Genomic DNA, 13,155 nt, shown 5'->3' on the forward strand with positions numbered 1-13,155 from the left:
AGTTTTTAAATGTGTGTTCTTTAGCCTCTTGTCTATGTTTTGGCATAGAATTACATCTTCATGATACAGAGACTACTGAGAGAAGAATGAACAGAATAATGTGTATGTGTCTGACTTTTCCATAATTGCTTACTTTTTAAGATAAATATTCCCTAAAGGGATATGATTGGAAGAGGGTGTGTGCAGCAGGAGTTGAAAATGAAACCTTTTAAAGTATTTCTGATTGGACACATAAAAACTGGAGGTACTCAGTATCACCACTTGCTCTTGAAAATCTTAGCCAAGATTTTTTCATTTTTCCCAGAAGAGCTATGGCCAGGATGGCTGAGGCTTGAAAGCTGTGTATTTACATAAGCGCAAGTTACAAATCTGTGGTTTTTAGAGATGTTTGAATTTCACTGCTTTACACTCGCGTATGTTATAAGTTGCTGTGAGTTGTTCGCAGATTGTGAACGCACAGTCTACGGAGAATTACCCCTCACTTTGCCTCCTTCTTTTCAGGACAAGTAATTTTTTTTCATACATGTCAGTTTTTAATATTCTTGTTTGTAGTTATGGATTGATCACTGCCAGAAATTTGTGGCTATTCACTGGCTAGGAATTGCTTCATTTCGATGTACTGCCTCCTTAACGGAGGCAATAACCCATGAGCCAGAAAGGCTGATTTTTTTTAATGCGATTTAGAAGTCTTCTGATAAGAATTCTAGAGACGTTTATTGCTGAGGGGTACTTGCATCCGTTTAGGAGGGAAAAAAATGTCCCTTTGCACACTCCCACCTACCCCACATTCCTGTGCACACAGACATGTGCAGTCACTCCTGGAGTGCAGAACTCTCTCTCTGCTCCTGGAAGAGTTTTCCATAGTTTGCAGTGGCATTTGCCTAATGATAGATGCTGTTTCAATTGATTCTGGAAAGCAGACTCATCCCCCTGCCCAACCACTGGTAACTGTTTGCTTTGTGGTTGCTGTATTAGTCAAGAGCAGAGTGGCAGCCCATGTCAGATGTCCCCTGCTTGTCAAGTGGCAGTTGAGCGATGGCTGCATTTATGTCCCTTCTGCATCTCAAATCACTCATTCCTTGAGGTAGAGATTGAGGTCTGACTAGGCAGAAGTATACAGGCTGGACCTGTCTAGGTTTGTTAGCGAGCCCTGAATCCAACCATGGTCTGTGTTGGTTTGGGAGTGCTCCCAAGGCAGTAGCAGCTGAGCAACCTTGGGTGTGTGCCTTGGGCTGTACCTCCACTCACACAGCTCTCTCCAATGGAGACCACCAGAAAAGCTGCATGTCAGGCACCGTGGAGTCTGGGGGGCTCTGTGGGGGTTAGAACTAGAGGGGGCTCATGGGGTGTCAGGATAGAACTCATCCCACCTCCCCAACCAGGGAACAGGGCATTGGCACATCCCTGCCTACCCTGGAGCTCCTCTGAGATGCTGAACTGCTTTTTTGGGTGTAGAGAGGGAGGCAGACTTGTTTATCTCACATGCAGCAAATGTATTTGCAGGGGACTAAATGTATTAGTGCTGGCGACTGAAGAAGCACCTCTGACCCTCAGGAGTACCTCTGAGGCACTCTTGTTTTTGCCCAAGGAGAGGATAGGGATCACTGCTTTTGTGGTCAGAGCAAGCATATATTTGCAAAAAAGCCTTTGAAGACCTGTGTTGGATTCTCATCAAAGTTAGCCCCTCTCTTGGGTCCAGTCCTTCAAAGGTTGAGAAGCTTGACCCAAGGGTTATGGACACATCCAGGACAGACCGGGAAGCCAGAGCCAAGCTGGGGTGTTGGAGGGCAGGGAGAGCAGCACAAAATGCTTTGGATTTTTTGTTTTGTTTTGGATGTCTGCCAAGCAGTTTGTGGGACGTTCTGTTCTCCTTCCAAGTCAGGTACCTGAATTGCTGAGGCAGATGCTCCTCAGCCTTTTGGTCCAGTGCTAGCTAGAAGGAAGCGCTGCAGAGTACTCTGTGTTGTTGGCCTGTGCCATGGCAGGGAAGAAGGAGGCTGCCTGCCCTGGGCATTGCTTGCCTCTCCTGGTGTTTTTTGGTGCTAAGACTTGGTAGTGACTGATTTCAAAGCCCTGGGAATGGCTGTGCCTGCAGCAGGGCATTGTTTGTTAATAATACCTGCATGGGACATGTCCTGTGATTACTGATGTTGCTTCGGATACTCCAGGAGACTGAGTCTAAAATACCTGCCCTGTCTCCCAAAAAGACTTTAATTAACTACTGTGAATTCTTCTTCTAGTCTGTAGTTTTAACTGTTTTGATAAGCTGGAAGCCTCCTGTCTCACAAAAAATCTCCATAAGGAGCTGGTTGTAATATGCAAGTGGGCCACCACTTACGGGGACAACCTTTTTAGCAGAGCCTGTTGTGATAGGACAAGGCTTAATGGTTTTAATCTGAAGAAGGGTCAATCTACAGTAGGTATAAGGAAGAAGTTTTTTACAATGAGAGTGATAAAACACTGGAAAAAGTCACCCAGAGAGGTGGTGGATGCCCCATCCCTGGAAACATTCGGTACAGGGCTCTGAGCAACCTGAGCTAGTTGAAGATGTCCCTGCTCATTGCAGGGGTTTGGACTAGATGACCTTTAGAGATCCCTTCTGACTCAAACTATTCTGTGATTCTATAAAAATATATACTCTTGTTTTAATATCTGCAGCTTCTTTGAGCGTGTATTTTTTTTGAATTATTAGTTCAAGTGAATACTTTCTTACTTTATTTGCTTATTGCCCTTTTAAAGTCTAGTTGGGCTGCACTGTATTTATTCAATGCAATGGATGATTTGGAAACAACTTTTTAACCAAGTTTCAGAATTCAAAATCTCTTATTTTATGAAAGTATTTTAACGGTAAGATGGTTCCATCTTTGTATTCTTAAAAACATATAGATAAACCTGAATCCAAATGAAACTTACCCGAAATAGGTTGCTACACAGCTGTTAGTAAAACTAGTTATATGATGGTGAGAAACATGATAAGGTGTACGTATTGGAGGTTGCCGGTAGCTTCACACGTACAAAGTTTTAAGTGTTGCAAATCAGCCTGCCCTTGATTTGTCAGGGCTGAAAAGAATAGTATTTAGTTTTTAATGTCTAAGACTCTCTGGTGCTGAGTACTGCCTGAGGGGACATGTGGGCTGCCAGTGTTCTCAGCAGAGATTTGTCACCTCAGAGGATTTTATCTTAGAAGAGTGAACATTGAAGGTTTGATTCAGGACGTTTTTTTTTTTGGTCATTTTGCAGAGAGAAGTTCCCAACAAAAAAAAATGTCTTTAAAAATGGTAATTAAAAATTAGTGAAAGTTAATAATTAATGGCTTGTAGCTGATTTATTAATGCCCTCATTTTTCTATGTAATGAAAATTTTAAACTGTCTTGTATGTTAACTGCAAAGAAAAAAAAAGCAAAAAGTGAGATTGATCTTAATTTAAAATTACTTTAAACATGCAGAATTGCAGAGTTTTATCCATAAGATACTAAAGTTTGTTTGCAGAGTTCTGGTTTAGGGATTATTTTATATAATAACGAAAAGGAAAATTTGGGCTGGCAAAATTTTCAAAGCTTGTGTTAAAGCCCCTAACTGCTTCTGGTATGAAAGTCAGCTAAGCAGTCTTGTGTTGTTGTTTCCCCCAGGATATCTTTTATGCTTTCTTTTTTTTTTCTTCCTTCCCTTTGGAAATCCAAGTGTTTATTTGCATGCAAGGTAGGTGAATTCTTTTATCTATTTGTGTATCGTAAACCAAAGCAATTAGCATACTGCAGTTACAGTACACTTAAAAACCAAAACAATCTTTCAAACCCTTCAGTCAATATTATTCCTGGAGGGAAAACTCTTAATTAAATTGTATGCAAACGACAACAATAGGCAAAGTTGTTTGTTGTTTAATAATAACTGTTGGGGGGGGGGAGAGTGAAAAAGTAAGTGTAGCAGAGAGCTTCGCATGCCATTAACCCAAGGATAGAAATGAGGTCAGCCTTTGAAGGGACGGACAACACACTTATCTGCCAACATTGGAAAGTCCCAAAAGATTAGCTTATTTGCCAGATGTTACTGGGAGTTCATCATTGACACCCTCTGCTTCATGGGCTTCATCTCTCGCCACAGTTGCAGTTGCCTTTTCTGCCCTTTGCAGGCTTCCTCCAGTGCATAACGCTTGAATTTTTTCCTTGAAGTAGGTTGTTTTTTGTTCCACAGCAATAGGCATGATGAACCATCTTAACTTGTAAAGTTGATCTGAAGATTCTTTGTTTTTCTTTCATACACCCACAGTAATGCTCTTGGCATAGGAACCACTGACATGAAGCACAGTGAGTGCTGCAGCTCTGGGAACGGGGCTGTGATTGTGAAGGGGTTTGTAGAATACAGGTGACCCACCTCACTTAATACAGTACCCTTTTTGAGATGAGTGAATATTGGGGCAGACTTTGTGACAGGCTAAGCATTTTCTGTTCTTTTTTATCCCTTTGCCTGAAAAATAATTAGATACAATTTTAAGCAGACCATTCTTATATTATTAGCAACTTAGTAGGTAATCAAATATCACACTGAAGTGTTGTTAAGTGTGTAACCCAAAATAATTAGTAGTGAGGGAGAGTGGGTGCTATCAAGTCCATGTTAATAATGACTGTAAGAGACTGGAATGGTGTTCTCTGCATGTATCTTCTCCTTTAAATCTTTCAAGAATTTGGTAGTAAATATTGATTTCAGCTAATGGTGGCTTTAACTTCTTTGTGCTCATGCTGTACCCCAAGGGACTCTGTCCTGTAGAGGGAGAAGCCAAGACTTGCTCATAAAGAACAGAGCAAATATGTTTTTCCTTTAAAATGATAGATGTTAGTGGTTGTCTCTTGAAGCAAGATTTCTGCCACTTGTGTTATTGCAGTTGTTTTGCAGTTCCCCCATCTCCCTTTGAGCAGAACAATTTGTGAGATGGACAGTGACCTAAATAAGGACAGATATCACAATGTACATGCACCCAATCAAGGAAGTCTGAGTGTTGAAGCTTTTAAAATAATGGAGGGTCCTTTTGTAGCAGACAATTTAAAGCATTTGATCCTTTGAATCTTGCTTTAACATAGCCCATCATTTCCTTCCCTTCCTCCCTTTCTTTCCTTTCCTCCTTTTCTCTCTTTCCTCCCTTTCTTCTCTTTCTTCCCTTTCCTCCTTTTCTTCCCATTTCCTCCCTTCCCTTTCCTCCCTTCCCTCACTTCTTCCCATTCCTTCCTTTCCTTCTTCCCCTTTTCCCCCTTACTCCCCCTTTTTCCTCCTCTTCTCCCTCCTCTATTTCTCTCCATTATTCCTTCCTTCCCTCCCTTCCAAGACCGTCAAGTCTAATTTAGTCTCCTAACATGAGCACTTAAATTGAACGTCTGATGATAAAGGACAATGACAGTATTTGTTCATGTTGAGATAAACACAGCATTAGATGCTGTTTGACTACCCATAAACACGTGACATTCTTCCTAACGTTTGTCATGGTAGGTCCATAGACCCAGATACTGGGTTTGCTTTAATAGGTCTGGATTAGCTGTTGAATTTCCAGCACTGAAAATCAGAAAAACTGCGCATAGGGAAAATGGAGAAGTGCTACAGGAATGGTTTCTGTCTGCTGGTATGCAAAATGTTGTTTTTGAATAATGCCTTTCCTTTTCCTTACATTGTCACAGCTTGTGCTGCTGCTGCTGCATGTTCTGTTAAGCAAACCTCAGTGCTGTCAGTGAGGTTACAGTCTGGTCTCTCATGTCATTTTAGACTTGTAACCAGGGAGAGCAGGTATAAGGGCTATTCTGCAAATGCCATCAGTGGGGGACAGTTCCAGAGCTACAAACCTGGGCCGCATCCAGGTTAGGCTGGCCCTATTTGGCCAATCACAGAGTGCAAAATAACCACATTATTCTCAAAGTGTTTTTCCAGAGTTGAAGTAATAGCCATCTTGCCCTATAAAGATCTGAGTTCTCCTATAGAATATTTCTGTGCTGAGATAACTTTCGTGAACAGTTTTCAAAAGTGCTAGGTGTTGGTTTTTTGGGTTTTCTGTTCTCCTATGTTCATTTTTGTCTTCTGTGGCCTGTGCTTAATAACCCCATTGCCATTTCTGTAAAACACCAAATCCTTTTGCACTATAACAAGTAAATCCATGATGGGTCTCCTATAGTGAAATGGAGAGTCCAAGAAATGTAGTCATTTAGACTCATGCATTTCTTCTAGTCTTGAAATACAGCTCTATGCAGTGCAGAGGACAAATCGTGCCCTCTACCAAATACTTGCATGGGTCACATACAGTGTTGAACTCTCACAGTGCTGCTATGTGGAAAGGCAGTAGGTCATCCACTTTCTATTTTGAGTTTCTTTTGCAGAGGTATCCTTTTACTCCCTTCCTCTTCCTCAGCACGGTCCTCAATGTTTGCAGTCCTTACTTCTACTGTCTTTCTCTTTTCTATTTCCACTGACGGCTCCTTGCCCCCAGTCCCTTTGTGGTTCTTCCTCCCCTTACTTCCCCCACTCCTTAATTCTGAAGTTTTACAAACTTCATCCTTGTTCCATTTTGAAATTTCCTGTCTTTGCCCCTTACTTTTTTAGTAATGCCCAGTCAGCTCTGCTCTTTCTTGAGAAGAAAACAGCTCTGCATAAGCAGAAGAAAGCCAGAAGGCAGCTATTTGGCTTTCTTTGATAACAGAAGCAGTGAGGTTTAGCAGCCAAATACTGAGTTAGGGGATCAAAAACTCTTCTCCCTCAACTTATTTGAAGGTAAATGGATATACCTGTAAGAGAGAGATGGGACAAAACCTTAGGACTGCTGGGGAGCCTTCCCAGCACTGGATTCTGTCTCGGCAGGCAATAAGCAAAACAAGTGGCCATTTAAAAAGGAACTGGGGTGTTTGGCAGCACAAAGCAAGAATCCTTTTCTTACTGTTCTCAAACGATCCTGAAGCATGCCAGTGGCCAGCGACTTCACAGATGCCAGCCACAGGGAAAAGACTGAAGGAAGGCTGCTTGCTGTTGAGGCAATTCACACATCAACTACTTTTTGAGAGCCCTCAGCTCTGCCTAAAAATTTATGGGGCTCTCTTCTTTTAAAACAATTGAGTAAAGGCCCAAGCTAAGTGTTTTTCCACATATAAATGTCATAAATGCAATCACAAAAACTTCACTGGAGTACCAGTGAGGACTCAAGCCCCAGCTCAAATGTGCATCGTATTAAAGTCCTTCTTAGGGACTCCAGACATAAATTGCTTTCCAGCATCCAGAACCATTTGGAAATGCTTTAATCCTGAAACCAGGGGGTTTCTAATGGAAATGCTGACAGACCCCTCGTTGTAGCAGCTGAAGCAGGCAGGGCTGTGATAATGAGCCCTGTATGTGTGTATGTGGAAAGCGTGATGCGAGTTCGGAAAACAAGCACTTCCACTGAAAAGCCCATGCTGACGAAAAACACCATGCACCCTTTCAGCACAAGGGTACTTCAAATTGACTTTGCTCATGCAAGTATGTATTGCTCAACCATAGGCATTAACCCTGCGTGTATTACACTTCCAAAACCAACAAGTCGTAATAGCATTTCTAATAATACTCTAATTATCTATAAATAACGCTGTACTGAATAGCCTTGACTAGCAGTTTAAAATGCTGCATAAACTGATGGGGGTCTTTACTATTCACAAGTGGAGTTTAACCACGTCTCCTCTCACTTTTTAAACATTGTGCCCATGACCCTAAAAAACAGGTGATGCTTCATTTATTGCTCATGTCTCTGCATACTGCTGCTAACACCAGCAACTGTGTATTTTGTACTTGTATTTGGAAATCTCAGTGACCTTGGTTACACCAGGCTGAAGAAACCTGTCTTGCAAGCATGTGCCCAGGTGATTAATTTCAACAAACAGGTTACTTGTAAGAGTGTAATTACTCACTTGTGCAAATGGCAGGATGGGTGCATTGACCTGTATTAGACACATTGTAGTATACACCTCCCCATCAGTTCTTTTCCTCTGTTAATCAGAGGCCTGAAAACCCTGCAACATTTAGACAGCTTGAGGTTGAAGGCTGAAATGTCACTTTTAAAAGAGGGTTAAAAAGGTCACACAGCTGCAAATAATAATAGCCCAATGAAAATCAGATTCTTACTGCAGCCCACTTCAAGAATAACATTGAAACAGGAAACAAGCCTGCTTGATGTTTTTACCAGTATGGCAGTAAGACTACTGCTGAGTTTAAAAAGGAGGAGAGAGAGACAGAAAGGAGTGTGCTTTCTTGGTATTAGATGTTAGAACTGTTTTTCTGGTTCAGAAAGGATGATCCTGGGGCTCTACAAAATCTCCTCGAGGAGCCTGAGGACATGGGGTACTTCTCTCTGAATGCTGCTGAGAGGAGATGTAGTTTGTTGCTGTGTTCTGAGGGTGGTTTCGTTTCTTTTGTTTGCTTTTTATTTCTTTGTTATGTTCTTGCATTCCTTGCTGTGGGCTTCAGATTTATTAATTATAGTAAGAACTCTTTACAAGTATCTTATGCAAAAATCAAGGAATAGAAGAAAATCTTGGCTTTCTGCAGAACTTACTTGTTTCTCTTCCATGTGACGTGGCTTGGAGAAGTCTTTCTTTTGTGTTTTTGTTTCCTTCTTTTTCTAATCAGAATACCTTCACTTTTCCTGAGCAGAGTGATATTTCAGGATAATGGCAGGCTACAACAGCGTAGCAGATTTCCTTGCTTACACATTCTGCCAATAAGGCTCTTTACATGGTCACAATAGGGCAATAAATGCTGACAGATGTTGTTAACATGTCTATTAAAATTCAGCCCCCTTTTCTGCTGCATAATGCCTATTGTTAATAATATCAGAACTAATGCTGACATATCAATATTAGTGTTTGCTTGTATTTATAATCCTTTGTTTCTTCAAAGAGGTCACAAAGTTGCAATAAATTAAGCTATTGATAACAGACCAAAAAAATGCAGACCTGAGAAATTTTTTAACTTTACAGTTATGAATTTGTCTGATATTCTTCATGTGCATTAATTGCAGCAGTTATAGGTAGTACTACAAGAGTTCCATGAGTGTAACTTGAATTTTTAAGATCCCAAAGGTTAATAAGCACCCTAATTTAGATGGAAAAGCTGCTGTGATTTATTTTTATTAGGTGAAGTCGAAATGTTGCCATTGGTTGCGTTATTTCCTTCCTTCACCTGCACACAGTGTGGAAAAAGAAGATGTGGAATGTTTGGCCCAGCAACACACGTGAGACATGTGAAGAGAAGTGTATGCCAGAGGCTGTGTGCAGCTGTCTATACCCCGGGCTGAAGGATGGGAGATGCATGCCTGCATCTTGAAAAGGGTGCTGTGCAAGATGTGCTGTGCACAACCAGAACACCTCTGTTGCTGAAAGCCCCCACCCTGCTGCAAACCTGGGGTGAGACCCTGTGTTGCTTGTGCATCTGTAGGTCTTGCAGGGTTCAGCAGGATTGAGGCATGCAGAAGGTCCACACTCACAGCCCAGACATTCAGCTGCTTGTTTCTGGTCAACATTCGAGCATAAAGCTGGAATTGCTGCCACACAATAACCAAGCACCAGACACCCTTTCAAAAATTGTAGGCAGCAGACAGCTTCTTTCATTCATTTACTGTTGTAAGACAGTCAATAGTAGTGCAGTCTCAACTGTGGTGATAGCATCGCATGTGAACACAAATTCTGCATGGGGCAATTTGTCTTGAGGGCACTCACTGTTCTACCTGGTAACATGTAATATGGGTTAAGTTTTGCTAGACAGTAGTGCAGGTGATACAGCTATTCTGAATTATTACTTTTTTTAAGTTTAGTGTCTGCGAAGAATGATTCTCATGGGAACAAGCATTTGCTTGTACATTTGTGGAAACAGTTAGATGTTGAATCTAACACCTTTTCCAAGTACTGAGAATAAACACCAAGTTCATGTTTTCCTGGAGTTGATTTCCTGGAGTTCATGCTCATGCTCAGGATTCTAGTTCTAATCTAGTATATTATTTAGGTGCTTAGTCTGTGCTTATCTATCTAGATAACCTTGAGAATCATTTAATTTTTATCAGAGCATACACTGACAGATTCAGGTACTAAAGCTCAAGCTCAGGGTGAGGAGTCTTAGACTTGCAATATTCAATAAGAAAACAAACTCCAAATAATTCCTTGTAATGTTTTGAAATCCACTTGGACGCTTGGGACCAGAATTGTTACTGTCTTGTTTTCTTTAACTGAGTCTCATCTGTTGTTCTGCTATTGAAAATGCCGTTGTCATTGTCCCCTGAGGAGGGGAGAAGGGTAACAGAAACCTTTGGCAGTGCTTCAGTTACAGGAGTAATTGAGATATTAGATAAAGCCTTTCATTATTCACGCGTAGCTTTTCATTTTTTTCTTCTTTCTGTGAAAAGGTCTTTAGGAAAGACAACATCCTGGGGTTACATCCCATAAATAAAGGTATATTTAAAAATCAAACTTAGTTGGAGGTTTTGGTTTTGTTTTGGAGGGGGTTTGTTTGTCTAGTTTGTCTGCTGCTTGTTTCTTTCAGACAGGATAGCATAATTTAGAGTATTTTTATGGCTTCATCTCTGAAGAGCTTGTCTCTGCACAGTCTGGAACTGAAATAACTGAAATTAGAAGTAATTTGACACCTTTAGTTATTTTAGTGTATGAACATACTCTTTCATTTCTGATTATGAGTATCCTATTTCAGTTTAACATAGCTGTAAGTTAAATCAAAACAGGATATGAATAATCTTAAAGGAGTAAATTAGGTACAATTTTAGTTATTTCAGTTCTAGCCTTCTGTGCATACATGGTTAGTCCTGAGTTAGGGTCTTTCTTGACACCTGATTGTATGTGGTGCAGTAAATCACTTGGCTCAGGCCTGATGTTGGTAGAGATGCCCACATTGTGAAGATCAGTTGATGCTTATTATCACCTTTAGGGAGTAGTGTCCTTGTGAAAGTTAAAGGGCAAATAAAAGTAGAAATTCTTCACTTCTAGATGCTGCTTCTACGAGTCAGTGGAGTCAGATAAAAAGTGGGGTTTATTTATTTCACAAGTAGTAAAATATCCTGTCAGGCTAATGTTGTCCACCGGAATGAATTTTAATTAAAAAGAAAACGTTATCATCCAAAAGTTTTGTTTGGTTTTTGTTTGTTTGTTTTTTTCTTTGAGAACTTAGGGCAGTGAAAATAATTGCTGCAAGTAGAGGTCTGGCTGATGTTCAGGTTAATGATGTATTTATTGTTTGCAAGGGATGGGAGCAACTCTTCTGGAAATAGAGCTTTCTGTCAAGTGTAAGTGTCCTGATAATAGGAAACGATGAATTGTGTTTTTAAAAATTACAGTGGAGTAGTGTAACTTTAGCAGCTGTCCTTCTGCAGATTTTTGTAGTTTTGAAATCACAATCTGCTTCTCCATAAAGATATTTCTCTTTGGTTCATGAAAAAATTATACAAACACAACCTGGGTATTTTTCTAAGTGGGACTGTGGGGACGCTGAATTTTAAGGGATTTCAGATAATGTGAAAGCAGAAGTCACACGTAGTACTTTAAGGTGTGTCAGCCACTACATTCTAGCTGGTGATAACAGTTGCACCAAAAGGCTCAAAACATTTCCGAAATGAATGACTTAGTTATTTTACATCCTTGAATGTTACTAAAAAAATTATTAGTGTTTTTTTTCTGGTCAGGGACACTGCTCTTATATTGACCCAAATTCAGCTGTGTGTTCTGAGGGTGAATGTTTCATCCTTTGGTTTTATTCAAGACTCAGGAACTTTCTCCCAGGGTTTAGTTGAAGGTTACAGGACCGGAACTGCTATGGGGAAGTTCAGTTTTAGACAAAACTTCACTTCTCAAGCTCTTGAGGATCTAGCTGACCTTTTAAAGGATGGGGATGCACAATTACCTTGTGTGTATAGAGAGATGTATGTAATGTATTTAAGTTATTAATATCAGACAGTATGGATTCAGAACTTCAATAAGTGGGTTTTTTTTCTCAGAAGTAACGTAGATGTCTGGTTTTAATGTAGTTCAGCAGGAACTGAAGGAGGAAAGGTAAAAACCTTTAATTCAAGATATTTCTGAGCAGACACGGTCTTATCTAATAACAACACTGAACATATGCTATTTTCTGAGGCAGATTTCTGCTGTGAAAGCTGAACATTTTTTTCTTTCCTCAAAGTAAATATGTCCTCAGGAAGGTTAATAAGAACTTAGACTACAGGGAGACTGCTGAATATTAGCAAAATTAGTACTCTGAGGATGAAAACTTTGTTCTGGTCTGTTTGTGGAGTTTGAAATAAATGCATAAACCGTGACGACTGTATGTTGCATGCCTGTGTGAAGTTTAGAACTTATATATTCATAGGTTCCCTTTCTTTCCCCCTCCCCCTTTTAACATGTAGATTTATGAGGAATCAAAGATGAACTTGGAGCAGGAGAGGCCTTTTGTCTGCAGTGCCCCAGGCTGCTCACAGGTGAGTGGAGTCAGCGGTGATATTAATTGAGTCCTCAGCACTAGCTCTGGCTTGTATAATGCCTCCTGATATTTTAACACATGTCTAATAATAATATGTGTGTCAGGGTTTTGTTTGGTGTGCTTTTTATTTTTAAGTCCTTCTCCCCCTCAATTCCCTCCTTTCCCACAAGACATTATTACAAAATATTTCAAGCAAATATACAACAGCCAGTCAAAACTGAGTCAGTAAAAGTGCTTCTAAATCTGCTTCTGTGCCTTCTCTCATCCCCAAGCCTAATGTTTCAAGCCAGGTATTGCAAATTCCTTTAGTGACTAGCAAGAGAGAATACACTAGGCAGGGCACATTTGTCTGTCTTCTGCTTAGATGTATGATGGAATATATTATGCTTGTTATTGGATGTAGTAACCCTCCCGATTTTTTCTGGTTTAAATACTTAAATACACTGATATCTTATTAGCTGCTGCTTATTTATTTATTTATTTATTTTGAATCTTTAAGACATCTTTCTACTAAATATTTTCTACAGAAAATGCAGCCAGTAGATAATTTTTGCCCTGGGATGTACATTTGGGATTCCTGTCCTGTTGACTGGTGGTCTGCCCTGTGTCTCTGAGGGTATAATCCGACCTGTAACACTAGATGTCTAATAAGCTTAAAAAGCCTGAAGTGACAAGGATTTCAAT

At 40.3% G+C, this 13,155-nt stretch overlaps 1 protein-coding gene across 8 annotated transcripts in view; it reads left to right on the plus strand.

The window, feature by feature from the left end:
- CREB5 (cAMP responsive element binding protein 5) overlaps window positions 1–13,155 on the plus strand; it is a 256,578-nt gene that overhangs the window by 30,291 nt on the left and 213,132 nt on the right. For 6 of the 8 annotated variants that reach the window (XM_027675311.1, XM_027675304.1, XM_027675305.1 and 3 more), the window contains one exon: window positions 12,398–12,469. The exons of 1 other annotated variant lie outside the window; for it this stretch is intronic. In XM_027675311.1, coding sequence (XP_027531112.1) covers window positions 12,416–12,469 — 54 coding nt within the window. In that variant the 5' untranslated portion in view covers window positions 12,398–12,415. Of the gene's footprint in view, window positions 1–7,538; window positions 7,543–12,397; window positions 12,470–13,155 lie in introns of those variants that run through there. One more of the 8 variants, XM_027675307.1, reaches the window with a different exon arrangement.

This window comes from Neopelma chrysocephalum, unplaced genomic scaffold (genome assembly GCF_003984885.1).
Source record: "Neopelma chrysocephalum unplaced genomic scaffold, ASM398488v2 Primary Assembly neopelma1_26, whole genome shotgun sequence".
Taxonomy (NCBI): Eukaryota; Metazoa; Chordata; class Aves; order Passeriformes; family Pipridae; genus Neopelma; species Neopelma chrysocephalum.